Source organism: Scyliorhinus torazame, chromosome 15, assembly GCF_047496885.1.
Source record: "Scyliorhinus torazame isolate Kashiwa2021f chromosome 15, sScyTor2.1, whole genome shotgun sequence".
In the NCBI taxonomy this organism is placed as follows: Eukaryota; Metazoa; Chordata; class Chondrichthyes; order Carcharhiniformes; family Scyliorhinidae; genus Scyliorhinus; species Scyliorhinus torazame.
In genome coordinates this window covers 118,835,569-118,863,403 of record NC_092721.1, presented here as the reverse complement: position 1 = coordinate 118,863,403, position 27,835 = coordinate 118,835,569, and the positions used below count along the sequence as shown (strand labels likewise).

Here is a 27,835-nt window from a genome sequence, read left to right as displayed (position 1 = left end):
CTGTCTGATACATGTGATCCTATCACTGTCTGATCCAGGTGATCCAAGCACTGTCTGATCCAGGTGATCCTAGCACTGTCTGATCCAGGTGATCCTAGTACTGTCTTGTACAGGTGTAGTACTGTCTGATCCAGGTGATCCTAGCACTGTCTGATAAACGTGATCCAAGCACTGTCTGATGCAGGTAATCCTAGCACTGTCTGATAGAGGTATTCCGAGCACTGTCTGATAGAGGTATTCCTAGCACTGTCTGATGCAGGTGATCCTAGTACTGTCTGATCCCGGTGCTCCTAGCACTGTCTGATAAACGTGATCCGAGCACTGTCTGATGCAGGTGATCCTAGTACTGTCTGATCCAGGTGCTCCTAGCACAGTCTGATACACGTGATCAGAGCTGTCTGATACAGGTGATCCGAGCACTGTCTGATCCAGGTCATCCTTGCACTGTCTGATACACATGATCCGAGCTGTCTGATACAGGTGATTCTCGCACTGTCTGATCCAAGTGATCCAAGCACTGTCTGATACAGGTGATCCTAGCACTGTCTAATACAGGTGATTCCAGCACAGTCTGATACAGGTGGTCCTAGCACTGTCTGATACAGGTGATCCTAGCACTGCCTGATACAGGTGATCCTAGCACTGTCTGATACAGGTGATCCTAACACTGTCTGATACAGGTGATCCTAGAACTGTCTGATACAGGTGATCCTAGCACTGTCTGATACAGGTGATTTTCGCACTGTCTGATACAGGTGATTCTAGCACTGTCTGATACAGGTGATTCTAGCACTGTCTGATACAGGTGAGCCTCGCACTGTCTGACACAGGTGATCCTCGCACTGTCTGATACAGGTGATTCTAGCACTGTCTGATACAGGTGATCCTATCACTGTCTGATAAACGTGATCCGAGCACTGTCTGATGCAGGTGATCCTAGTACTGTCTGATCCAGGTGCTCCTAGCACAGTCTGATACACGTGATCAGAGCTGTCTGATACAGGTGATCCTAGCACTGTCTGATCCAGGTGATCCTTGCACTGTCTGATACACATGATCCGAGCTGTCTGATACAGGTGATTCTCACACTGTCTGATCCAAGTGATCCAAGCACTGTCTGATACAGGTGATCCTAGCACTGTCTAATACAGGTGATTCTAGCACAGTCTGATACAGATGGTCCTAGCATTGTCTGATACAGGTGATCCTAGCACAGTCTGATACAGGTGATCCTAGCACTGTCTGATACAGGTGATCCTAACACTGTCTGATACAGGTGGTCCTAGCACTGTCTGATACAGGTGGTCCTAGCACTGTCTGATACAGGTGATCCTACTACTGTCTGATAAACGTGATCCGAGCACTGTCTGGTGCAGGTGATCCTAGTACTGTCTGATCCAGGTGCTCCTAGCACAGTCTGATACACGTGATCAGAGCTGTCTGATATAGGTGATCCTAGCACTGTCTGATCCAGCTGATCCTTGCACTGTCTGATACACATGATCCGAGCTGTCTGATACAGGTGATTCTCGCACTGTCTGATCCAAGTGATCCAAGCACTGTCTGATACAGGTGATCCTAGCACTGTCTAATACAGGTGATTCCAGCACAGCATGATACAGGTGGTCCTAGCACTGTCTGATACAGGTGATCCTAGCACTGCCTGATACAGGTGATCCTAGCACTGTCTGATACAGGTGATCCTAACACTGTCTGATACAGGTGATCCTAGAACTGTCTGATACAGGTGATCCTAGCACTGTCTGATACAGGTGATTTTCGCACTGTCTGATACAGGTGATTCTAGCACTGTCTGATACAGGTGATTCTAGCACTGTCTGATACAGGTGAGCCTCGCACTGTCTGACACAGGTGATCCTCGCACTGTCTGATACAGGTGATTCTAGCACTGTCTGATACAGGTGATCCTATCACTGTCTGATCCAGGTGATCCTAGCACTTTCTGATCCAGGTAATCCTAGCAGTGTCTGGTACAGGTGTAGTACTGTCTAATCCAGGTGATCCTAGCACTGTCTGATACATGTGATCCTATCACTGTCTGATCCAGGTGATCCAAGCACTGTCTGATCCAGGTGATCCTAGCACTGTCTGATCCAGGTGATCCTAGTACTGTCTTGTACAGGTGTAGTACTGTCTGATCCAGGTGATCCTAGCACTGTCTGATAAACGTGATCCAAGCACTGTCTGATGCAGGTAATCCTAGCACTGTCTGATAGAGGTATTCCGAGCACTGTCTGATAGAGGTATTCCTAGCACAGACTGATACATGTGATCCTATCACTGTCTGATCCAGTTGCTCCTAGCACAGTCTGATACACGTGATCCTAGCACTGTCTGATACACATGATCCGAGCTGTCTGATACAGGTAATTCTAGCACTGTCTGATCCAGGTGATCCTAGTACTGACTGATAGAAGTGATTCTAGCACTGTCTGATGGAGGTGATCTTAGCACTGCCTGATACAGGTGATTCTAGCACTGCCTGATACAGGTGATCCTAGTACTGTCTGATAGATGTGATCCCAGCACTGTCTGATACAGGTGATCCTAGCACAGTCTGATGCAGGTGATCCTAGCACTGTCAGATAGATGTGATCCTAGCACTGTCTAATCCAGCTAATCCCAGCACTGCCTGATACAGGTGATCCTCGTGTTGCCTGATAAAGGTGACTCTAGTACTGTCTGATCCAAGTGATCCTAGCACTGTCTGATACATGTCATCCTAGCACTGCCTGATAGAGGTGATCCTAGTGCAGTCTGATACAGGTGATCCTAGCACTGTCAGATAGATGTGATCCTAGCACTGTCTGATCCAGGTAATCCCAGCACTGCCTGATACAGGTGATCCTAGTGTTGCCTGATAAAGGTGATCCTAGCACTGTCTGATCCAAGTGATCCTAGCACTGTCTGATACAGGTCATCCTCGCACTGTCTGATACAGGTGATCCTAGCACAGTCTGATACAGGTGATCCTAGCACTGTCTGATACAGGTGATCCTAGCACTGTCTGATACAGGTGATCCTAGCACTGTCTGATTCAGGTGATCCTAGCACTGTCTGATACAGGTGATCCTAGCCCAGTCTGATACAGGTGATCCTAGCATTGTCTAATATAGGTGATCCTAGCACTGTCTGATACAGGTGATCCTAGTACTGTCTGATCGAAGTGATCCTAGTACTGTCTGATCCAAGTGATCCTAGCACTGTCTGATACATGTGATCCTAACACTGTCTGATACAGTTGATCCTAGTACTGTCTGATACAGGTGATCCTAGTACTGTCTGATACAGCTGATCCTAGTACTGTCTGATACAGGTGTCATGTGAGAGTACCTTTAAGGCATGGATGTTTAAGCAATGTACCTTTAAGAAAACAATGATGTCAGAGAGTGGGTGGAGCCGAGGTAAGGTCAGACATTTTGCAATTTAGTTTTGCAGTTTGAAAAGAGCTTTTGGAGTGTCTGTGTTTGTAGTGAGCTGAATCTCTGACATGAAAGACTATCTCTGGATCGTTTGGGTGATTTAAACTCATAATCGTAAAACCTTTAACCTGATGTGATTCTGTTTAAATATGTTAAGTCTCTTGGAAGTTTGAAGGAACATTTTAAGGAATTATTTACTGTTGCAATATTTTCTGAGTTATCTTTGAAGTAAGGGGTGTTAAGAGATCCAATGTTTATTTAAGATGTTAAGTTGAGTTCATGGAATAAACAGTGTTTTGTGTTTAAAAACCCACATGTCCATAATTGTAACCCCACACCTAGGGAACAAGCCGTGTGCTCGGAAAAGCAACAAATACATTAAAGGGAGAGGTTGGTTGAACTCCACGATACATTTTGGGGTTCTGAAAATGCCTCGCCCATAACACAGGTGATCCTAGTACTGTCTGATACAGGTGATCCTGGCGCTGTCAGATACAGGTGATCCTAGCACTGTCTGATCCTGGTGATCCTAGCACTGTCTGATACAGGTCATCCTAGCACTTTCTGATACAGGTATTCCTTGCACAGTCTGCTACAGGTGATTCTAGCACTGTCTGGTCCAGGTGATCCTAGCACTGTCTGGTCCAGGTGATCCTAGCACTGACTGAAACTAGGTGATCCTCGCATTGTCTGACACAGGTGATCCTAGCACTGTCTGATACAGGTGACTCTAGCACTGTCTGATACAGGTGATCCTAGCACTGTCTGATACAGGTGACTCTAGCACTGTCTGATACAGGTGATCCTAGCACTGTCTGATACAGGTGATGCTAGCACTGTCTGACACAGGCGATCCTTGCACTGTTTGATACAGGTGACTCTAGCACTGTCTGATACAGGTGATCCTAGCACTTTCTGATACAAGTGATCCTAGCACTGTCTGACACAGGTGATCCTAGCATTGTCTGATACAGGTGATTCTAGCACTGTCTGATACAGGTGATCCTAGTACTGTCTGATACAGGTGATCCTAACAGTGTCTGTTAGAGGTGATCCTAGCACTGTCTGACACAGGTGATCCTAGCACCTTCTGATACAAGTGATCCTAGCACTGTCTGATACAGGTGATTCTAGCACTGTCTGACACAGGTGATCCTAGCACTGTCTGACACAGGTGATTCTAGTACTGTCTGATACAGGTGATCCTAGTACTGTCTGATACAGGTGATCCTAGTACTGTCTGATACAGGTGATCCTAGCACTGTCTGACACAGTGATCCTAGCACTGTCTGATACAAGTGATCCTAGCACTGTCTGATAAAGGTGATCCTAACACTGTCTGATACAAGTGATCTTAGCACTGTCTGATACAGGTAATCCTAGCCCTATCTGATCCAAGTGATCCTAGCACTGTCTGACACAGGTGATCCTAGCACTGTCTGAATTAGGTGATCCTAGCACTGTCTGAATTAGGTGATCCTAGCACTGTCTGACACAGGTGATTCTCACACTGTCTGATACAGGTGATCCTAGCACTGTCTGATCCAGGTGATCCCTGCACTGTCTGAAACAGGTGATGCTAGCACTGTCTGACACAGGCGATCCTTGCACTGTCTGAAACAGGTGATGCTAGCACTGTCTGACACAGGCGATCCTTGCACTGTCTGAAACAGGTGATCCTAGCACTGTCTGAATTAGGTGATCCTAGCACTGTCTGATACAGGTGATTCTAGCACTGTCTGATACAGGTAATCCTAGCACTGTCTGATCCAAGTGATCCTAGCACTGTCTGAAACAGGTGATGCTAGCACTGTCTGACATAGGCGATCCTTGCACTGTCTGAAACAGGTGATGCTAGCACTGTCTGACACAGGCGATCCTTGCACTGTCTGATACAGGTGATTCTAGCACTGTCTGATACAGGTAATCCTAGCACTGTCTGATCCAAGTGATCCTAGCACTGTCTGAAACAGGTGATGCTAGCACTGTCTGACACAGGCGATCCTTGCACTGTCTGAAACAGGTGATGCTAGCACTGTCTGACACAGGCGATCCTTGCACTGTCTGATACAGGTGATTCTAGCACTGTCTGATACAGGTAATCCTAGCACTGTCTGATCCAAGTGATCCTAGCACTGTCTGATCCAGATGATCCCAGCACCGTCTGATACTCCTATCCTAGTCCTGTCTGTTATAGGTGGACTGTTTGATATTAAATCAATATACAATCTCTATGTGCATTTTATTTTTAGAAACTTACCTTCTAGAGTTTCATCCCTGGAAGTGAAGTCCCTGAAGCAAAGGGCAAAGTAAATCTTGAACCTAACATATGTAACTGATACAATGATGATAAGTGCTACTGCTATGATTAGTAGCAGGATTGCTGGGCCAGTTTCACTCGTGCCTGTGAAAAGTAAATTAATTGTTACCACTAATCCAGAATATTAATCTGACATTGCAGCCTTTATTACCCAAAGACACCATGGATTCTGCTGCTACTGAGTAAACATCACTTATGTGATCAGGTTTCAACAGTATTGGTTCAGGGGACATTAGATAATTTACATATTTTGTTTATTCAAATGAAGTCAGCAGAAATCTGCAACAAGAATAGAAAATTCAGGAAATATTCAACAGATTAGGCAGCATTTGTGAAAAAAGAACAGACAAGTAAATGTTTCCAATATGTACCTTCCCTTAGAACCGGAAGATGATATTGATAAACTGCATTGAAAAAGGAGCAGTGGAAGAGGAAAGAGAAAACACACAAACACGGAGATGGGAAGGAAAGTTTTTTTCTTTATAAAAAAAATTTAGAGCACCCAATTATTTTTTAAGGGTCAATTTAGAGTGGCCAATCAACCTAGCCTGCAGATCTTTTGGGTTGTGGGAGTGAGACCCATGCAAACGCGGGGGGAATGTACAAACTCCACATGGACAGTGACCCGGGGCCGGGTTCGAACCTGGGACCTCAGCGGCATGAGGCTGCAGTGCTAACCATTGCCCCACCGCGCCGCCCATGAAAAGTATAATGACCTTTAAAATAAATTCTTAGGTGGAAAACAGGTGATGGATAAATGGTAAAAATGTCTTGTCAATGCCTTTTATTTCTTTAATTTTGCTTTCTATTTTCCCGAATCTCTACGACACCTACGAACAAAAGACATAGGAGCTGGAATAGGCCATTTCAGCCTCTCTGAGTCTGCTCCGTCAATAAGATCATCGATGATCTGTTGGAGCCTTAACTCTACTTTCCTGACTGTCTCCACCCTGGCTGCCTTGTTGATTAAAAATCTGCCCAGTTCAACCGTGAATAAATTCCATGACCCCAACCCCACTGCTCTTTGGGGAAGAGAATCACAAAAATGTAATGATGTTTTGGGAGAGGAAATTCCTCATAAACTGCATTTTAAATGGAGATCCCTGATCTTGAAATTGTGCCCTTCTAGTTCTAAATTCCCCCATGAGGTGAAACATCTTCTCAGCTTCCACAGACTCTTATATATAAGTTCTGCTCTCATTCTAAGTTCCAATGAGTTTTAGATCTCTGCCATTTAAGTATCTCAATTAATTCCGTTTAAGCACTTTACATGTCATTCAAATTATTTTCCTGTGTGGGTTTTATGTATTATCCACTTCCCCTTTCCTCTGGTTCTGTTCATTTTAAATGTTGCGCATCTGCAATACCCTCCAGTTCTAACAAACGGTCAATTCCTGAAATGTTAAGTTGGTCAAATTCTTCTTGTCCATTGATATATATATATTACATTAATGAAGCACATGCAGAAAATGGACACATGCACTTTAACTCACTTAAACAGAAAAGCACCATCCATAAAAGAATGGAGACCGACCGGCCTTTCTTTTCCAATATCATGCTTGCTTGAATTAGTTCAGATAAACAGGAACGGGGAATTGATTCTCATATAAACGTAAACAGCGAGCAAACGGCAGGCTAATCAAAAGTGGAGTCCATCGCAGACACGTTAATTCTATCCTCACTAGCATCCACAGACACCGAGGAGCGATTGAATAGAAGAGAACATTTTGTTTGAATTTTCCCTTCCCCAGCGAACAGTACTCCCCATATTTGTATCACCATAACTATTGGTCAGCTGACCTCAGCTAACTTAACAAGGACTTAAGATGTGAACTTGAAACTTTCTGACCTGCACAGTTAGTACCATTTGGCCTTTTGGACCATCTGACAAAAGCATGAATGAAACAATATGAAAAGATGGTGTTAGAATTGCTCAATCATGATTTTACTATCTTATTACTATAGAATGGAATACCTCTTTCTCGAAGAATGATATAACCAATTTGATTAATCTCTGGACAATCTAAAACACACTTAAAAGGTTGATTCAAATGTTCTGCTTGAATTCTGGTGAACACAAGTGGCCTGATCAGGGATGTTCTGTTATCTTCAACAACAATCCTAAAAGACATAGACGTGTGTACATTTTATAATGGAAAATACCAAACGACTTTAATAAAACAGCAAACAGTACAGCAGAGCATGGATAAAGAATTATTGACAATAGAATTTAAACATCTAAGGTTTACATCTCCCTGCCCACTTCTTCTCAAGGAATCTGCACAATAGGACAGCACAGCGGTGCAGTGGTTAGCACTACTGCCTCACAGCACCGAAGACCTGGGTTTGATCCTGGCGCCGGGTCACTGTCCATGTGGAGTTTGCACATTCTGCCTGTGTCTGCATGGGACTTACCCCCACAACCCAACAAGATGTGCAGGGTAAGTGAATTCGCCATGCTAAATTGCCCCTTAATTGGGAAAAAGAATTGGGTACTGTAAATTTTTTTTAAAATTAAAAAAAGAATCTGCACAATAACTAATATGTCATATTGGCCATGAATATGAGACTTGAATAGAATACACTATCGGATTTTCCCATTACACAAGAGATCTGCATAAAAACATCACCAAAATCCACTGAAACTAAAACTATTGTCACCATCACTTATACTTCACCAGTGGTATTAATCCGAAACGTTCCTAACCTGTTTCCCATTGGTGGACAGAAATTCCTGCCCACGGTAGCAATAAATATGTGTAACTGGGAAGGCTTATTTCAGTTATTTACCATAGGTAAAGCTGTGGGAGCAAAGACCATGGCAGAATAATTACATGTTTACTCGAGATGGAAAAGGCTTGATGGACTTTTGTATGAACAAGAACAAGAATAAAACCCACTTTTCTCTGTATGATTTGTTCAATAAGCCATATCCCGGAGAATAAAGGGAGTCAATTATTGAACTCTGTGGATTAATGATATCACTTTCAATAATTTTTTTCATGCAAGCAATTAAGCATAAGATGCCAATGCCCCAAGTATAATATACATATTGGCGCACTTCTTACCTTTCAGGACTTTCATACACTGTATCATTTCCACTGTTAGTAAAATCCCAATATAGTAAGCAGTAGTAATTCATTTTGTAGCCAACAATAGCTTTGCATTCAAATTCCCTTTCTTCACCTAATACAAGAAAAGTAAACTCGATAATGCAAATGACTTTTGGTGTGGCCAGTAAAATAATCATTTATGTGTAACTCTTTAAAACTATTCTAATAATCTGAATGATTACAAAAATATTTTTAGATTCCCTGTCACTTCAAACAAACTAAAAATATATATTGGAACCAAACTCCTGTGAGTCTTCCAGGGTGGTTACGAATTAGGTCAAGGCCTTGTGTATTAATATTTAAATGGACATGGGCTTGCCATTTGGACATCAGCAACATGTCTGGACAGTAGCAGGGAATTAAAATTGATAGCTACAGAATGAAAACTGATGCCAACAGCACTTTTAGAATGGCAGGCGACTCTTTCCCCACTCCCACAACCCAGTACTCACACGACCCCATTCCAACAATTTGGGAGTTGGTCAAGATGAGAACAAATGAAGAAATGCTGCACTTCCATAAGCTCAGAAGCAGAACCACAATTTATGGGCTGTCATTTCTGTCCAGCTAGTACTATTTTTAATTGAAGGTGATTTAAATCATTTGAGATAAATACTTTTGGTTTGCTGATTTTAGGTTATGGTCTTGGGCGGCAGGGTATCACAGTGGTTAGCACTTTGCTTCACAGCACCAGGGTCCCAGGTTCGATTCCTGGCTTGGGTCACTGTCTGTGCGGAGGCTGTACATTCTCCCTGTCTCTGAGTGGGTTTCCTCCGGGTGCTCCCGTTTCCTCTCACAAGTGTAGCCATCTGATCCCCGCCCACTTATTGGTTAAGAATCGAATGGAGTGATCAGGGCTCACCCAATTAGTGGGATCCAAACTGAAGGACCGCCCAAAAGAGCACAGAAAACCCCAAGTATAAGAAGAGAGTTCGCCATATGTTCGTTCTCTCTTGGACCTGGTTTCCGGTCACGACCATTTCCAAGTGCAGCACCACCAGAAGCAAGTCCAAGTTCAACGCTCGCTACCAGACGGATGAGCCTAGCTGAGCAGCAGTTATTCCTTCAAACTCGATAGATCCAGAATCGAACAGCGGCCACTGTTCTCTGACCTAAGCCGGGTGCCCGAAGTTAAGTACAGGTTGTCTTAGTCGATATGTGTAGTTAACGAGTAGTGTTTATGTTGCATGACTAATTATGTGTAAATAAAGTACCCTTGATCTTGAACTAACTAACTGGCGTTTGGCTCTTTGATCGACAGCCGGTTGAACCTTGTGGTGGTATCATTTGATACCTGGCGACTCTGAGCATTAGAACATAGATATCAAAAGAAAGAAGGGCAAACCCACTGATTGCCATAATTGGAACAGAGCCAAAAGAAAAGATAGAGTAAAAGAAAAAGGCAACACAAGTCCCAAATGACGTGCTGTTAGGTGAATTGGACATTCTGAATTCTCCCTCTGTGTACCCGAACAGGCGCCGGAGTGTGGCGATTGGGGGATTTTCACAGTAACCTCATTGCAGCCTACTTGTGACAATAATGAAGATTATGTTAGAATGGGGCCCTGAAATTCACATTTGTAGGATATTTTTTGGATCTTCATGGAAATACAACACAATCTGCAGCTGGTAATTGTCATTAGAGCCTGTTTCCGCCATTGTACCACTTGTTTTTCAATATTAGAATAATAAATCGCAGAAAGCGGCTAATCATAGAATTTTAGAATTTACATTGCAGAAGGAGGCCATTCAGCCCATCGCGTCTGCACCAGCCCTTGGAAAGAGCACCCTACTTAAGACCACACCTCCACCCTATCCCCGTAACCCCACCTCACCTTTTGGACACTAAGGGGCAATTTAGCATGGCCAATCCACCTGAACTGCACATCTTTGGACTGTGGGAGGAAACCAGAGCACCCGGAGGAAACCCACGCAGACACGGGGAGAAAGTGCAAACTCCACACAGACAGTCACCCGAGGCCGGAATTGAACCCGGGTCCCTGGAGCTGTGAGGCAGGAGTGCTAACAACTGTGCCACCGTGCCGCCTGTGCCACCATCTATTGTGGTTGTACCAGCTCTTTGTAAAGCTATCCAATTAGTCTCTTCTTTTTTTCCTCATAGCCCATGGAAATGTTTTCTTATTAAGTTTATCTCAAATTTGGTTTGGGTTACTGTAGTGTTGAAGGCTGGAGGGGCGTTTTATGGGGGTGTTCATTGCTTTATTTTGTTGTGTTGTATATTTAATACATAAAAATATTAATTGAATAAAAATATATTGAAAAAAAAGTATATCTCCAATTCCATTTTGGTGGTTGCTACTGAATTTGGTTCCGCTACCCTTTTATCCAATCCTCCAAAGTTTCAGTCTGAGTTTGAGATACCAGTTGATATGCCCATCACTTTGCCAGCTTATACTTTGATTTGATTAAGAAGTCATAGATCATAGGATGTATGGCCTGATTAGGTGTATATCAACAAGTTTCAGACATCATCAGCAGAAGTCAATGTTTTAAAGCCGCTGACAGTTGTGAAACATTTGAACATTTCTCAGGTTTATTTATATCTTTGGACACAATTTTTCTTTGATGTGGGGAGCTACTAAACTGCCTGAGGGAGGACTCTCTGGTCTTCATTTTTGATGCCCATCTCTAAGAAGCGATGTGACCGAGTAACATAATTTCCCATGGGAATTTCCCTGTTTGCCCTTTTAATGGTGTGTGTGTGTCGGGGAGAGGGGGGGGAGGGGTTGGGGGGGGGAGGGGCAGGTGTGGAAGGGGCAGAGGATTTCAGGAAAATTTTACTCAGGACTTCTGCATAAGACAAGTCAGTAATATCACCTTTGGGAGAATCAGGGAATTAATTTATTATTGGATGACTGCAGTTAGTGCAATTTTTCCAAAGCTCAGGAGATAATAGATGGCACCAACATCACCTTTAGATTCCTACTGTGGAGCCATTCAATTTTCTGAATTTAAAGAGATTACCCTCCCTTAATATTCAAATAATCCATCACTAGCTACAACAAATCCTCCATGTCAACATTAAATTTGCAGGCTGTTGTCATATTTGTAGTCACCATAGTCCCAGATGACCATATGCTTTCCCCTTTGAGGGGGAGAGATGACAGGTGCTGATTTAACTGAGGATCACCACCCTCAGGTGAGGGACAATGTTGAGAAGGCGGGGCTTTCATGAATAGCCATCAGACTGTACGGGAATTGAACCCGCGCTGCTGGCCTCGCTCTCTACCACGAACCAGTTGTCTAGCCATGTGAGGTAAACTGGTCATGTATATGTAGTATAAAGAACGGTAGCCTTCGTGTCCTGTTCAGAGTAGACAATAAAGTGTCAAGATGGTTTCTAGAAGATAAGGCATATAATTTGCTTCCATGACTAATGATCCAATTTTGATGCCCATACTCACCAATCATCATTAAAGTATGCTGCTATCCTGAGAAACAGAAGCCACATTTTTAGGTAAATTCAGCTACACAGTACTGAATACATGTTCCAGTAACAGTTGGCAGATCTAATAGGTTGCACAAAATTCTGAAAGTGACTCCATTAACACCATCCTAATGACTGACGGTCAGAAAATAGGATTCTCGAAGGCGGTACAGTGGCACAGTGGTTAGCACTGCTGCCTTACGGCGCCAAGGACCCGGGTTCGATCTTGGCCCCGGGTCACTGTCCGTGTGAAGTTTGCACATTCTCCCTGTGTTATAGAATCTACAGTGCAGTAGGAGGCCATTCGACCCATCGAGTCTGCACGGCCCTTAGGAAAGAGCACCCCACTTAAGCCCACGCTCCACCCTATCCCAGTAACCCAGCAACCCCACCTACACTTTTGGACACTAAGGGGCAATGTAGCATGACCAATCCACCTAACATGCACATCTTTGGACTGTGGGAGGAAACCGGAGCACCCGGCGGAAACCCACGCACACACAGGGAGAACGTGCAGACTCCGCACAGACAGTGACCCAAGCCAGGAATCGAACCTGGGACCCTGGAGCTGTGAAGCAACTGTTCTAACCACTGTGCTACTGTGCTGCCGTGTTTGCGCGGGTCTCACCCCCACAACCCAAAAATGTGCAGGGTAGGTGGATTGACCATACTAAATTGCCCCTTAATTGGAAAAAAAGAAGAGGGCACTCTAAATTTATTTTGCAAAAATACAGGATACTCTCTAGCCTTGCCCTCAAAACCTCCAGGGCAGCTACCTGTGCTTCTGATAAGGACGAGACACTGCCTTTCCCTGCCGTGTTGCTTTCGGAGCTGAAATCTCTGCATCCTACAGTTATCCCATGCCAGTACATCAGGAAATGATAGTAAACATTTGAAAACAATTCCAGGTGACATCAGGCAGCTGATACAATCAAAAGCACAGAGGTAGAAGGGCAGTAAGATACGGGGTTAGAGACCTCAAGTTGACTTGTGAGGGAGAGTTCCAAACAGTGATTTCAAGTGGTAAAATTAGAGAGTGATTGAGCCGTGGTGCAGTGTGAATGAAGATGTCATTCCAATCAAGAAAAATGTTTGATCAGTTCGGCCGTGTCAAAATGAAAGCGGTAAGTTGACTATTTTCCTCACTTTGACTCCCTTAAATATGAATTAAACACCTTACTAGTTGAGGATCTTAGAAATCATTCCACAAATCTCTGGAAGCTACTATGCGTGCTCTATTTAATGCATATTTAAATAAGAACAGAATTGAAAAGTCTCGCACATTTGAAAAAATGTTCTGTTTTTCTATACTTATCAAAGTGAACAACCTCATATTTCCCCATATCATACAGCACCTGCCACCTTATTGCCCACTCACTTAACCTGTTTATATCTCTTTGCTGAGTCTTTGAGTCTGTCTCACAGCTTACATTCACACTTAGCTCAGCAAACTTGGATACATGATTCTCGGTGTCTTCTTACAAGTCATTAATATAGATTGTAAATGTGAGGCTCCATTAGTGATTCTTTCAGCACTTTACTAGTCACAGCTTGTCAATTTGAAACTGTTCCATTTATAATCTGCCTCCTGTCTGTTCATCAATCCTCTATCCATGCTAATATGTTATCCCCCGATCCATGAGCCCTCATCTTGTGTATTATCCTTGTGTGTTGCACCTTATCAAATGCCTTTTTAAAATCCAAGCATACTAGATCAACTGGCTTCCCTTTCCCAAAATCCTAAACTCACTTCCTGACAGCACTATGGATTTTTACACCAGATATACTGCAGCAATTGAAGAGGCTACTCACCACCACCTTCTCAAGCATAATAAAGGACAGGCAAAATACTGGCCTGATCTGAGATGCTCACATCCCTTGAAATAACACAACAATACTACTATTTACATTCTCAGAACACCCTAATAGATTTCCCTTTCATAAAAGCATGTTGACTCTACCTGATCATATTATGATTTTCAAAGTGGATTCTTAACAATTCCTGAATAATAGATGCAACTATTTTCCTAACGTCTAATGTTAGGTGAACTATCCGGGAGTTCCATTCCCTTCTTTTTGAATAGCAGTGTTACATTAGCTAGCTTTCAATCTGCAGACCTCACAAATTTCAGCAGGGTCAGCAGAGCAAAGCTTCAGCAGATTTCATAAATGAAACCAGAAAATGTGGGAAATGCTCAGCAGGTCTGGCTGCATCTGTGGTGAGAGAAACAGAGTTAACTTCTCCAGTCAATGCTTCAACCAGCAGGAATAACACTGAGACACAAACCACAGTGCGGACTTTCAGGAGCTGAATTATCTAAGTCGTTTACATCTGGTATGAAATTGCTCCTTCTTACAATCATAAAACAGTCCCTGATCACCAAATGCTGAAAGACTATTTTGAACATCATTTGGATGATGTGGGGCATGTTTCGGTGGACTCAAGTTAAAGTCCCCTGAATGGTGCATTTCGCGGGGTGTTTTTCAGCCCTGCAGCTATTCAACAGCAGATTTCCTGTTGGCCAGCTGTAACCCGCAGATCGGGGCGCCATTTTGACCAGCCCTCACTTTTAGGCCCCCTCACTCATTTTTGAGACCTCCTCCTCACGCCCCCAACATTAGGGAGGCCCCCAGGAACCCCCCCTCACCCCCTCTACCTGGCAAGGACCCCTGGGCCCGATCGCTGGCAGTGCCAACCTGGCACCCGGGCACCATGGCATTATCGCCCAGGCATCCTGTCCTGTCTCGGACCATCTGGGGGTCTCTAATAGCCTGCACGATCCCCCCAACTGCCGTCACACCTGTTCCTCATTTGCTTTTTGAAATTTAGAGTACCCAATATTTTTTTCCAATGAAGGGGCAATTTAGCGTGGCCAATCCACATAAGGTGCACATCTTTTGGGTTGTGGGGGTGAAACCCACGCCGACATGGGGAGAATGTGCAACTGTTCCACATTTGTGTGGACCAGCACTAAACGGCACCCTGGCAAGGCCTCCCAGGCATGGCTGTACGGCTCATTTAATATGCAAACCTTGATCCCGTCCAGCAAAGGTGAGATCCAGATTACGCCGGGTGGAGCAAACCGGGAGGTTTGCGATCGGCCTGGCACCTGACGCGGATTCTGGGTCTGCGTGCGATTCGCCCCTTGTGTCCGGATTCGCACCGGGCGCAGGGGGCATTGAATCGCCCCCATGATTTTAATGCAGCTGCTAACCCTTGTAAACTAAACAAATTCTGAATACATTTTAAAATTTAAAGTGCCCAATTCTTTTTTCCCCCCTAATTAAGGGGCAATTTAGCGTGGCCAATCCATCCAGCCTGCACATCTCTGGGTTGTGGGGGTGAGACCCGCGCAGACACGTGGAGAATGTGCAAACTCCACACCGACAGTCACCCAGAGCTGGGGTCGAACCCGAGTCCTCAGCGCCTTGAGGCAGCCACGCTATCCACTGTGCCATGGTGTTGTCCTTAGGTTCCTAAAATTAACGGATTAGCACCACTGTTAACTAAATCAATCAGGAAATCGAGGATATTACGCTGCTAAACCATAAAGGATGGACATTCCCAAGTTTGATTCTCAGTCAGTGTATTCATTGATCTCAGCTGGAGCAATATTTAGGGTACTGAAGTTGGCCTTCTTGCCCTGGAATTGAAAGATATAAATCTGGGATATTAACTTGATTGTTCTCCAGCCATTCCTGGTGGTAACTACACAGACGTACACACTGTCAAACAGGCTTGACTCCTGCTCCCTTGATTTACACATGAAAAATGGTTACTTTAAGAAGCTTATGGAACCTAATGAATCGTACCCTAGCATGAATAGCTGAGGGCGTCGGCATGAAAACAATTGTCTGCATTGTTGTGTTAAAAAGCTGTTCCAAATTATACATACCAAGTTTAAGCTCAATTTGTTCTTCAACAGGATAAATTAATTTTGGTTTAAATGGTTCGACAGATTCTGTGAATGAAGAGAAACATTTATGAAAAGATCGTGATTTTGAATTCTGAGGCTACAATTATAGATTTAAGAAGGAAACACTGGGCAAAAAACAAAAGGCCTCAAATTCTGAGACATCTACTCTTCCTCTGTAATTATGGTGGTGGAGGAGGTGGGGGTGGAATCCCATCCACCAAGGGTGACAGAGGCTTGTCTGATGATTGGAGAACCAGCAAGAGTCCATTTTGCCGCCGTTGGGGAAGGCCCATCAGAATTAGTTGAGCCGTTCCTAAAGTTTAGGACCCGGGGACAGAAATCCCATCAGAGTCCAGCAGCTCTCCAATACCCATGAGCACCACTGCGGGCGATGGCAGTTGTCAGTAATGCACCTACCAAAGGCCCAGGATTGCAGAGGGACCCAGACCACATGTGTGTAAGGATGGGTTGGAGGTCACGGGGAGGGGATCCCTGGATAGTTGGACAAGGAGTCAGAAGAAAGGGCATAGAGTTTGCTCTCAGTGGGCCCCCCATATCCGATACCAGGTCCTTCAATCAGGCACTGAGTGCCTCAGAAAGAGGGCCTCTCTCCCCTTCCCTGGAAGCAAAACCAGTTATACACCTTGTGAAAGACTGGAGGATGGTGTGACCATAAATATCTTACTTCTTACCCTAGCCCCGTCCCTCCAAACAAGCTTCCACTTCTGTTTTCCAGCTTTCAGATACCGAAGAATTACCACCTGTCCAGCCACAATAGCACCACAAGGGCCTGATGTAGAGGCCCCACCACTTGAGTTGACACTGGATGCCACCAGCTCAAATACTGATACTGCATGTATTTTGGAGACTAATGTAGAGTTGGGATAAGCACATGGTGAGTCATGTGGGCATAGGTGGACTGCAAGCAGCCAGGACAATGGAGAGAAAGGTTGCAGAAAGGTACTGCTGCTAGAGGACTCAAATGAGGCCCTCACTGGAGTGGCACACAGGAGTGCATTGATGGGGTAGACCAAGTGGTTACGTGAGAACATGATGACATGGCTACATAACAGGTCACTTGGCGGGAGCGCTGGAATTAACCCCCGTGATCTCAGGCAGAGCACAAGTACTGTGTGCAGCTGTTTTTTTAAATAATTGTTTTTCCAAATAAGGGGTAATTTAGTGTGGCCAATCCACCTAGTCTGCACATCTTTTGGGTTGTGGGGATGAGATCCATGCAAACACGGGGAGAATGTGCAAACTCCACACGGGCAGTGACCCGGGGCCAGGATCGAACCCAGGTCCTCAGCGCCGTGAGACAGCAGTGCTAATCACTGCACCACCGTGCCGCCTTACAGTGTGTAGCTGTTGAGCTCAGGAATAAACTACCTTTGTTGGAAGTCCTTTATATTGGTGATTTGAGGAACCCATAATATTATACATGGTGTCAGGAATTGGCAGTACAATATAAAGACTTTGTCGCATCAAGCCACTTGTCTTTGATGAAAATATTACGGATAGTTTTGAAAAGAATTGAGGCATTAGTTCTTCAGACAACAAATTTCATATGGGAAGAGGAGCAGCAAATGTGGGAAATTGAACCTCTTTGCTAAGTGTTGCAGTTCCAAACCACAGCAACCCTCCTCTGCCATCAGCAATATGTCAGCAGCTCTGTCCTCTAGCAGTAGGAGTGTCAGATGTTCTCAAATAGTTTTAGGATTATCTTGAAGTCTTCTTTTTCCTCTTTTGTCTGGAAAATGAATGAATCGGAGCTCAAGCAAAACAGTGAAGCTACAGAGCCTCCAACAACACTCTCCTGCAATAGCGTTGACAGCGTCACAGGAAAGGGTGAGATCTTCACCTCTCTCAACATAATTAACAGTAATGCCAGTCATAAAGTCAAGATTGATACTGGAGCGAAGGATAATCGAGCCAAAGGTCATGGGAAATATGCAGCACAGATCCCAGCACCCCAGATGCACCTTGTGGCTGATGACAGACAGAGAATCCACTCTGAAGGTGTAGCAACCCTCCACTGCACACAGGGAAATTTCAAGTTACATATAATTGAATGGAACCTAAGCCTTTAGTAGTGCTTTGGGGCAGCACTGCATTGTGGCCCATTCAGCTTGGTCCAGAAGTGCATGCCCTACAGCTTCTAGCCCCAGAGATGGCAATGCAAAGAGACTTTTGCAACTGCGACATCATTGGTAAGCTACTAGATAAATACTACATTAGTTTAGATGATTCAGTGCCACCAAGAGTTTGTGCTCTAAGAAGATTCCAGTATTCACAAAGCAGAAAGTAATTGATGAGCTCCATTAGAAGACACCTCTAGGTGTCTCAACTCCTGTAGACGAGGCCACAGAATGGGTTTCAGCAATGGTGGCCACAGTAAACCAAGACTGGCATAGTCAGCATATACACTGGCCCAGTGTATTTGAACAAAGCACTGCTCGGACCACATCCTATGGAGATAGTGGAACAGGTGATTGCAGACATGCCAAACGGCAAACTGTTCAGCATTCTCGATGCAAAATGCAAGTTCTGACAGTTCCCTCTAGATGAGGAAACCTAAAAAAAAACATTCATGTCTCCAATAGGCATATATAATTTTCTTCATATGCCCTGCAAGATTCTCCATGGACAGTGAGGTCTTCCAGCCGGTCATAGAACAACTCTTCGCAGGCCAACCTTGTTGATGACATCCTTGTTTGGGTTCATACTATGCAAGAACATGATGCATGTCTTCGTCTCGGCCTTGACAGAATCAGGACCATCCAATTAAAGCTGAACCCTGCAAAATGCAGATTCGTGGTCAATGTTCCTCACATGGACCATTTACTCAAAGCCAATGATGTAAAGCCCGATCCAGACAAGACAAAGGCGATATGACAGATGGCCATGCCCATGGACAAGGACGCTTTACAGAGCTTTCTTGATATGACAAATTATCTTTCTAAGTTCATCCCATGTTATAGTGAGATCCCTGGACCTCTTCATCAACTTTCCCACCAGGATGTCGAATGATGGTGGCAAGAGCATCACACACTGGTCTTCAACAGACTCTAACAAGCGCTTGCAGCCCCACGGGTTTTACAATACTTCAACAATCGAGTATCCGTACTCATACCAGCAGACGCCTCCCAGCACGGACTTGGCACTGTCTGCATACAGAATAGCAGACCAATAGCTTCTGCTTCAAGGGCCTTCACTGGCTCATTGTGCTTATATCGAAAAGAAACTTCTTGCGTTAGTCTTCACCTGTCATGAATTTCATGACTTCATATATTGTCATCCCGAAACCGTTGAAACAGATCACCGCCACTTAAAACTATCTTAAAGAAAATTCTCCACACTGCGTTTTCACAGCAGCAATACATGATGCTAAAACAGCAACACTACAACTTCAGTGCCAACTACAAATGTGGCACGGTGCTGAACTTGGCTTATGCCCTCTCCAGAGCCTTCTTACCCACCACAGATCAGGCAGACCATGAGGAAGATGTAGACATTATGGAAATAGAGGTGTTGGCTTCTCGCCAAATTCAAGAACTCAAACAGGCTTTACAGATGGACAACACATGCAGGCAACTGCACAATATTATCATGAGGGGCTGGCCAGAATCCTCAAGAGAGCTTCCCCATGAGCTACGCCATCAGAGATGAACTGACCATACAGGATGGACTAATACTGTGAGACCTGTGATTTGTCATCTCTACTGCTCTCCAGAGATATTACACAATAACTGCACCAAGGGCACCCCGGGTTGGAAGCCAGCAGATACAGGACCAAGAAATTAGTGTACTAGCCCTTCATGTACGCACATAGAAAGGGAAATCTCCAGGTGCACACTGTGCAATGCACTCAAGCTGCATCAAGGAAAGGGACCGCTGCATCTTCACGAAGTCCCGGACCTTCCATGGTCATTCGCAGCAGCTGAAATCATCGAATAGAATGATAAACTACATTTCGTATTTCTGGGTGGTTTGAACTCAACTACCTGCCAAACAGGACTAGTAAAACTATAATCATGAAGATTGAGAGACACTTGGCCACACATGGCATCCCACAAAAACTCTTGACAGACAATCCTCGCCAATTCATCTCTAATGAATTTTGCAACATGGGACTTTGAGCATTTCATAAACAGTCACTATACCCACATTGAAACAGTTTGGCAGAACGTCCAGTTTGTTCTGCCAAGCAACTTCTCGGGAAATGTGCATGGGTCGCACAACTACTATGCTGCACTCCTCAGCCTGTGGAATCTACCGGGCCTGCCCTCATCAGCACAACTAGGGGAGGCAGTAGCATAATGGTATTGTCATTGGACTAGTAGTTCTGGGAACCAGAGTTTGAATTCCACCAGGGCAGTTGGTGGAATTTGAATTCAATAAAAAATCTGGAATAAAAAGTCTAATAACGACCATGAAACCATTGTCAATTGTTGTTAAAAACCCATCTGGTTCACTATTGTCCTTCAGGGAAGGAAATCTGCCGTCCTTACCCGGTCTAGCCTACATGTGACTCCAGATCCAGAGCAATATGGTTGACTCTCAAATGCCCTCAGGGATGAGCAATAAATGCTGGCCCAACCAGCGACGCCTACATCCCGTGAACGAATAAACAAAAGAAGCCTTTATTCAGGTACACCAGGATCACCATTCATATTGCCAAGGCTCTGCTTCAGCCTCAACTTGAAAGCAACGTGAATGATGCCCCCCTGCAATGCAAATTGAGAAGTAAAATGATCTATGACCTCTAACACCAGATCAAACGGTCAGGATTCAGACTGCATGTGGTCATGGCCAGTTGGCGATGGTAACAGTAATGTCCTGAAATTTGTAAGTAGCAGAACCAGCACCAACATATATCACGCCACTTCAGTCACCCGGCCTATGGCAACAGTCCCCTGCACCAGCAGAAAGGCAAACTCCTATAAAGGCCCATGCACCTGACAAACGTACAGATGAAATGCCCCATTTTGCTAACAGTAAGGACACTGGTCACAGAAAGACCACACCATCACCTTCTGCTGTAATAACACGCTCAAGGCGCCTGAGCAGGCTAAACATATGCAGCAGAATTCTCCGTCGGCGGGATCCTTCGGTCCGCTGGCAGCTCATCCACACCCGCGGGTTTCCTGACAGCATGGGGTGGCCACAATAGGAAACCCCATTGGCTGGCTGCGGGAAAGGAGAATCCTGCTGCCGGCGGGGATGGAAAATACAGCTGGCGGACCAGAGAATAATAATAATTTTTATTGTCACAAGTAGGCTCACATTAACACTGCATAGGCTTACATTAACACTGCAATGAAGTTACAGTGAAAAATGGCGCACCAGCTGCGGAGGCAGGCTGCGTCCAGGGAAATATTGAAGATACGGACTGGGGTTGGGGATGTGGTGTCAGAGCCAGGGAAGATAAATGAGGCATTTAGGGAGTACTACCAGGGACTTCGTGAGGCGGACCGAGGAGGAGAGGAAGGGGACAGGGGCGGTTTCTGGACAAGCTGGAATTTCCCCAGGTGGAGGAAGCAAAGAGGCAGGCGTTGAGGGAACTGCTGGATAGTATCAGGGTATGAAGTCGGGGAAGGCCCCTGGGCCGGATGGGTATCCGGCGGAATTTTATAAGGAATTTGCAGCAGACCTGGCACCACATCTGTTGGGGGCGTTTAATGAAGCATTGGAGAAGGGGGAGTTGCCAGAGACGATAACACAGGCAGTAATCACACTAATCCCAAAGAAAGGGAAGGACCCGGCGGAATGTGGGTCATATAGGCCCATATCACTATTGAACACGGATGTGAAAGTATTGGCTAAGTTGTTGATGGGGAAGATGGAGGAGTGTGTCCCAGGGGTGGTGGCAGAAGATCAAACAGGCTTTGTGAAGGGCAGGAAGCTCGCGAGTAATATAAGAAGGTTGTTGAATGTGGCGATGAATCCGTCAGGGGCTCTGGTACCGGAGGTGGTGGGGTCCATGGATGCGGAGAAGGCATTTGATTGGGTGGAGTGGCGGTACTTGTTCGAGATTTTGGGAAGGTTTGGGTTTGGGCCGTGATTTGTGGCATGGTTACGGTTGCTGTATGTGGCACCAAGGGCGAGGGTGAGGACGAATTATATGAGCTCACAAAGCTTTGACTTTGCCCGCTGTCACCGCTGTTGTTTGTGCTGGCCATAGAGCCATTGGCAATATCTCTCAGGGGGTCGGAAGAGTGGCAGGGGATAATGAGGGGACAGATGGAACATCGGGTGTCGCTCTATGCCAATGACCTCTTGCTGTATGTTTCGGATCCGCTGGAGAGTATGGGAAGGATTATGGGTCTGGTGGGAGGTTTGGAGGGTTCTCAGTGTACCAGCTGAATGTAGTGAAAAGCAAGGTATTCCTGTGAATGAGCTGGCACAGCGGGCTAATTTAGGGGGGGTGTCAGTTACGGTAGCGAGGGATAGGTTTAGGTATTTGGGGATTCAGGTAGCAAGGGAATGGACAGGGCTCCATAAGTGGAACTTAATAAAACTGGTGGAGGAGGTGAGGGAGGATCTTAAGAGGTGGATACACTGCACTTAACGCTGTCAGGGAGGGCCCAAGTGGTGAAAATGAATATTCTGCTGAGGTCGTTGTTTATCTTTCAAGCTCTGCCGATCTTTATACCAAAGTCTTTTTTTCGGAACGTGGACACAATCATTTATGACTTTGTATGGGCGGAGAAGGTGCCGCGGGTGGGAAGGACTCTGCTACAGAGGCAAAGGCAGCAGGCGGGGTTAGCATTGCCGAACTTGCTTCATTATTATCGGGCGGCGAATGTGGACAAGGTGCGGCGGTGGTGGGAAGGAGAAGGGGTAGAGTCAGTTAGGATGGAGGAGGAATCTTGTAAGGGGTCTAGTTTGAGGGCAATGGTGATGGCAGCATTGCCAATGGCTCCGAGTAGGTATTCAAGGAGCCCAGTGGTGCAGTCCACGGTGAAGATATGGAATCAGTTGAGGAGGCATTTTAGGGTGGAAGGGATGTTGAGCCGGGGGGGGTGGATAGTGTATTCAGGAGGTGGAGGGTAGTGGGGCTGGTCAAGGTGAGGTATCTGTATTTGGAAGAAGGGTTCACCAGTCTGGAGGAACTAAGGGAGAGGGTGGAGCTGCCGAGGGGGAGTGAGTTCAGGTATCTGCTGGTTAGGGACTTTGCGCAAAAGGTCTGGAGGGGGTTCCCTAGGTTGCCAGGATACACCCTGCTGGAGCGACTGCTGCTCCCAGATCTGTAGAGGGGATTCCTAAAGCAGTGGTTTCTTGTGGGGGGTCTCCCAATTATAGGGATTACTGTGGGAGGTCCCCCCATTACAGGGTCTCTGTGAGGAACCCCATTACAGGGGTCTCTGTGGGGAGTCTCCCTATTGTAGAGGCTGCTGGATGCGTTGCCCCATTACATGGGTCCCTGTGGGGAGTCCCCCTATTACAGGGGTCCCACCACCCGCGGGGTTCAGAGCATGATGTTCGGGGCGCCAATCCCGATTTTACTCAGACGTCCGATTCTCCGTCCCATCAGGTAATGCATTCCGGGTGTCCCAGGATGGGGAATCCCCCCCTCCCAAAGGGATCGAACCCTTAGCCACTCCCCACCCATGGTTGGGGATTGGGTTTAATTGCTCTTGCTGCCTGCTCCAGAGTCCTCCCTTCCAGACTGGAAGCCTGGCCTGTCAATCAGGCTGACCTCTGGGTGGGACACCTGTCAATTAGGAAACATGTATGCTGTGAAGTTAGACCCCACAACATGCAGGGAAACATGAACTCCTCACCTGAAACTCTGTCTCCTCATCTGCACAACATGCCACCTGACCATATCCAAGCCATTATTTCATAGACTCACTGATTTCATCTATTCTGGAGATATTCTCCTAGTTTCACATCCCCACACAGCTTATTTCTTCTTTATCCCAAAGATATGCAAACAGGAATGTCCTCTCTGGGGCCATCAGGATTGGACCGCAATAGCTCCCAGTGTGTCTGTCCCAGTGCAAGCTAATCTGCCCTTCCCAGGAGGAGCCAGTTCTTCTGGGGCCCAAATGGACCATGGACCAAAAGAAATCTCCTTATAAAGCTTCCAACTCCCACTGGAATTTCTCCAGCTCATGTTAGAATGTATTTTGCATTATTGAAATTGTCAGTTTGGTACATTTTTAATAACGACAAAAATCGTTGTTGAACAATACCTTTGGTTGTCAGTTTCAACATTCTTGTAACATTATAGTGAACTCCACCATTTTTGAGAGACAGTAGGCACAAGTATTTTCCAGCACTCCTTTCTTCCACTTTCCGAATAACATACTTAGTCCCTGTGTGGACATTATCCTTGCAATCCTGAAAGATACAAGAACATAACTGATTGTATTTTTTGCCTGATGGAGCTGATAATCTGCCCTTTCTTGAGATCGCCTGCTTTACATCCCATTGAAGTTAATGAGCAAATTCTCCAACAAGTGTGTGCTCTGCTCGACCAAATTATCACACAAGTGGTGAAGGTAAAACTTTATTTGTTTATTTATTTTTATGAATTTAGAGTACCCAATTATTTTTTCCAATTAAGTGGCAATTAAGTGGCAATTAATCCACCTACCCTGCACATCTTTGGGAAGGTAAAAATATATGTCCCCATTATTTTTGTGATATTCTCATGGATAGCACATCCTAGATATGCATCAAATATCTGAATTATCGGGGGTACAGCCCTTCCACTTCAACAATAGTTTACAATGTGGCAAGAGCCTAAATCACACGCTTTCTTTTTTGGCCAGGCTGAATTACAATAATAATAATTCTATCAGCATCAATGAACTGCTAAAAGATGGAAAGAAAGAAGGAAAGAAAGAATAAACTTGCACGTATACTGCACTTCATCTCATCTTTATGGTGTTTCAAATTGCTTTACAGTCAATGAACTATTTTTGAATTACAGTCAGTATTGTTATGTACTAATGACCTCCTTTAATAAAAGTATTTTACCCCTGCAAGTAATGTCACCTCTTTTATGGAAAAAGTTTCTATTTTGTAATTTGGAGGTATTATATACATTTGTGACATTTAACACTTTTTCTTTGCAAAGCTTCAATATGTATACATTAATTGAAACAATTTTACAACAACTTAAACATTTAAATCGTATCCATAAGGTTTGTAATTATACAAAGGCATGAACATGTTTATACCTTCAGCCATTTAATATTGTCTTCCTTATTGCTATAATCTTCTAGTTTTGGACAGGGTAACGTAATGGATTTTCCAATATATTGACTAAAAGGATAAATATTCCCACGACAAAATCCTTTATTCTTCTGCACATTCAAGGTTGTAACAGCACTCATGATATTATAAGTTCTATTCCTGCAAGCAGAAAATAAACACCATAAATTTAGTAATAATATCCTTATAATTAACAAGCAATCACACAATAATTAGCATTTAACCTGAAGATAAAATAAATTACTGCAGATGCTGGAATCTGAAACGAAAACAGAAAATGCTGGACAATCTCAGCATGTCTGACAGTATCTGCAGAGTGGCTGACTCTGTCAAAACTAAAGAGAACTGAAAATAGGATGATATTTCGCTCAGTTCTCTCTCCACAGGTGCTGTCAGACCTGCTGAGATTGTCCAGCATTTTCTGTTTTTGGATGAGATTTATACTGACCTGGATTCTCCACCCGCGATGCAGGCAATGCGGATTGCAATTGGGCGGAGAATCGAGCCTCCGGCCAAAATCGAGGTTCATGTTGGGCGCTGAACCAACCGCTACGCTAAGGCCCCTGCTGGCAGTGGGACCAGGATTCGCACCCACGTGCCAGCGGGAAGATGATAAGCGGGCCCGGCACCAGAGTCTCCAGGACCTCGCGATTCTCCGATCCTCTGGGCCAGGAATCAAGTGGGTGGGATCCACTACAGGTGAAGTGATGGACCACACCATGGGCCAAGGGGGTAACTCCTTAAGGGAGTTGGCCGCAAAGTCCATCCGAGGGCCACCCTCCCCTTAACAAAGCACTACCTGACCACCCCTCACCTACCAATCACCCTATCACCTCTCCCCCCACCCCGGAGACCCCCTAAAAGGGGAGACCCCCTCAAGGACCGCCTAACTAAAGAAACCCTCACAGTGACCTCTTTTCTCTTTTCTGTGGGGTGCTGTGCTGATAGTGTCAGTTAAGAGATCAGAACATGTTAAAGGTAGAACAGAGGTTAGCTGTGTGACAAAGGGAAACTTGGAACAGGAAACGGGCGGGATTCTGCGGGGCGGGCAACTCCGGTGCGAAGGACTGGTGTGAACCACTCCGGCGTTGGGCTGCCCCGAAGGCACGGGATGCTCCACACCTTCAGGGGCTAGGCCGGCACCGGTGTAATTTGCGCCACGCCGGTTGGCGCGTAAGGGGCTTGGCGCCATGCCAACCGGCGCCGAAGGGCCTCCACTGGCCGGCGCAAGGTGGCGCATGGGCGGGAGCACCAGCGTGTGCTGGCTACATCCCAGTGCATGCGCAGGGGAGGTTAATCTCCGCACCGGCCATCGCGGACCGGTACACCAGCCGGCACGCAGGAATAGAGTGCCTCCACGGCACAGGCCTGCCCGTGGATCGGTGGGCTCCGATCATGGGCCAGGCCACCCTGGGGGCACCCCCCGGGGCCAGATCCCCCTGCGCACCCCCGAGGACTCCGGAGGCCGCCCGCGGAGCTAGGTCCCACCAGTAAGTACCCGTCGTAACATACGCTGGCGGGACCGGCCGAAAACAGGCAGCGACTTGGCCCATCGCGGGCCGGAGAATCACTGGGGGGACCGCTGCTGGCAGCCCTGACCAGCGCGGCGCGATTCCCGCCCCCCCCAAATCCCCAGCGCCGGAGAATTCGGCAGCTGGCGGGGGCGGGATTCACGCCGTCCCCCGGCGATTCTCCGACCCAGCGGGGGGAAGGAGAATCCCGCCCCAGATGTCCCTAGTGGAGTGGAGTGTGGGGAGAAGAGACAATGGTGAGGCAAAAACAAATCAATGGAAGAAATGAAAATGAATTGATAGAAATAAAAATGGGGTGAAGGTGGAGGAGAGATTTCAAAGTCTGAATTGTTGACCTAAATGTTAAGTCCAGAAGGTTGTAATGTGCCTAATTGGAAGCTGATCTTCCAGTTTGCACTGGGCTTCACTGGAACATGGCAGCAGGTGAAGGATGGACATGTGGCCATTTAAAAATAATACATTTAAAGTGCCCAATTCTTTTTTTCCAATTCAGGGGCAATTTAGCATGGCCAATCCACCTAACCTGCACATCTTTGGGTTATGGAGGTGAAACCCACACAAACACGGGGAGCTCCTGTGACTTGGGCCGGAATCAGCGCCATGAGGCAGCAGTGCTAACCACTGCACCACCGTGCCACCCTGGACCTGAGAGTAGGATGGTGAGTTGAAAGAGCAAGTGACAGGAAGGTCTAGGTTCCGCTTGCGGACGGACTGAAGATCTTCTGCAAAGCAGTCACCCAGTCTGCGTTTAGTCTCTCCAATGTAGAGTCGACGGCATTGGGAGCAGCAAATGCAATAGACCAGATTGAAGGAGGAGCACGTGAAGCGCTGTCT

General features: G+C 45.7%; 1 protein-coding gene across 1 annotated transcript in view; it reads right to left on the bottom strand.

The window, feature by feature from the left end:
• The window catches only part of LOC140391771 (interleukin-18 receptor 1-like), a 61,559-nt gene that overhangs the window by 14,334 nt on the left and 19,390 nt on the right, over positions 1-27,835 (bottom strand). The window contains exons 4-9 of the mRNA XM_072476633.1: positions 25,436-25,610; positions 24,443-24,590; positions 16,221-16,286; positions 8,832-8,949; positions 7,739-7,884; positions 5,704-5,847 (exon numbers count right to left, since the gene is read on the bottom strand). Coding sequence (XP_072332734.1) covers positions 5,704-5,847; positions 7,739-7,884; positions 8,832-8,949; positions 16,221-16,286; positions 24,443-24,590; positions 25,436-25,610 — 797 coding nt within the window. The remainder of the gene's footprint in view (positions 1-5,703; positions 5,848-7,738; positions 7,885-8,831; positions 8,950-16,220; positions 16,287-24,442; positions 24,591-25,435; positions 25,611-27,835) is intronic.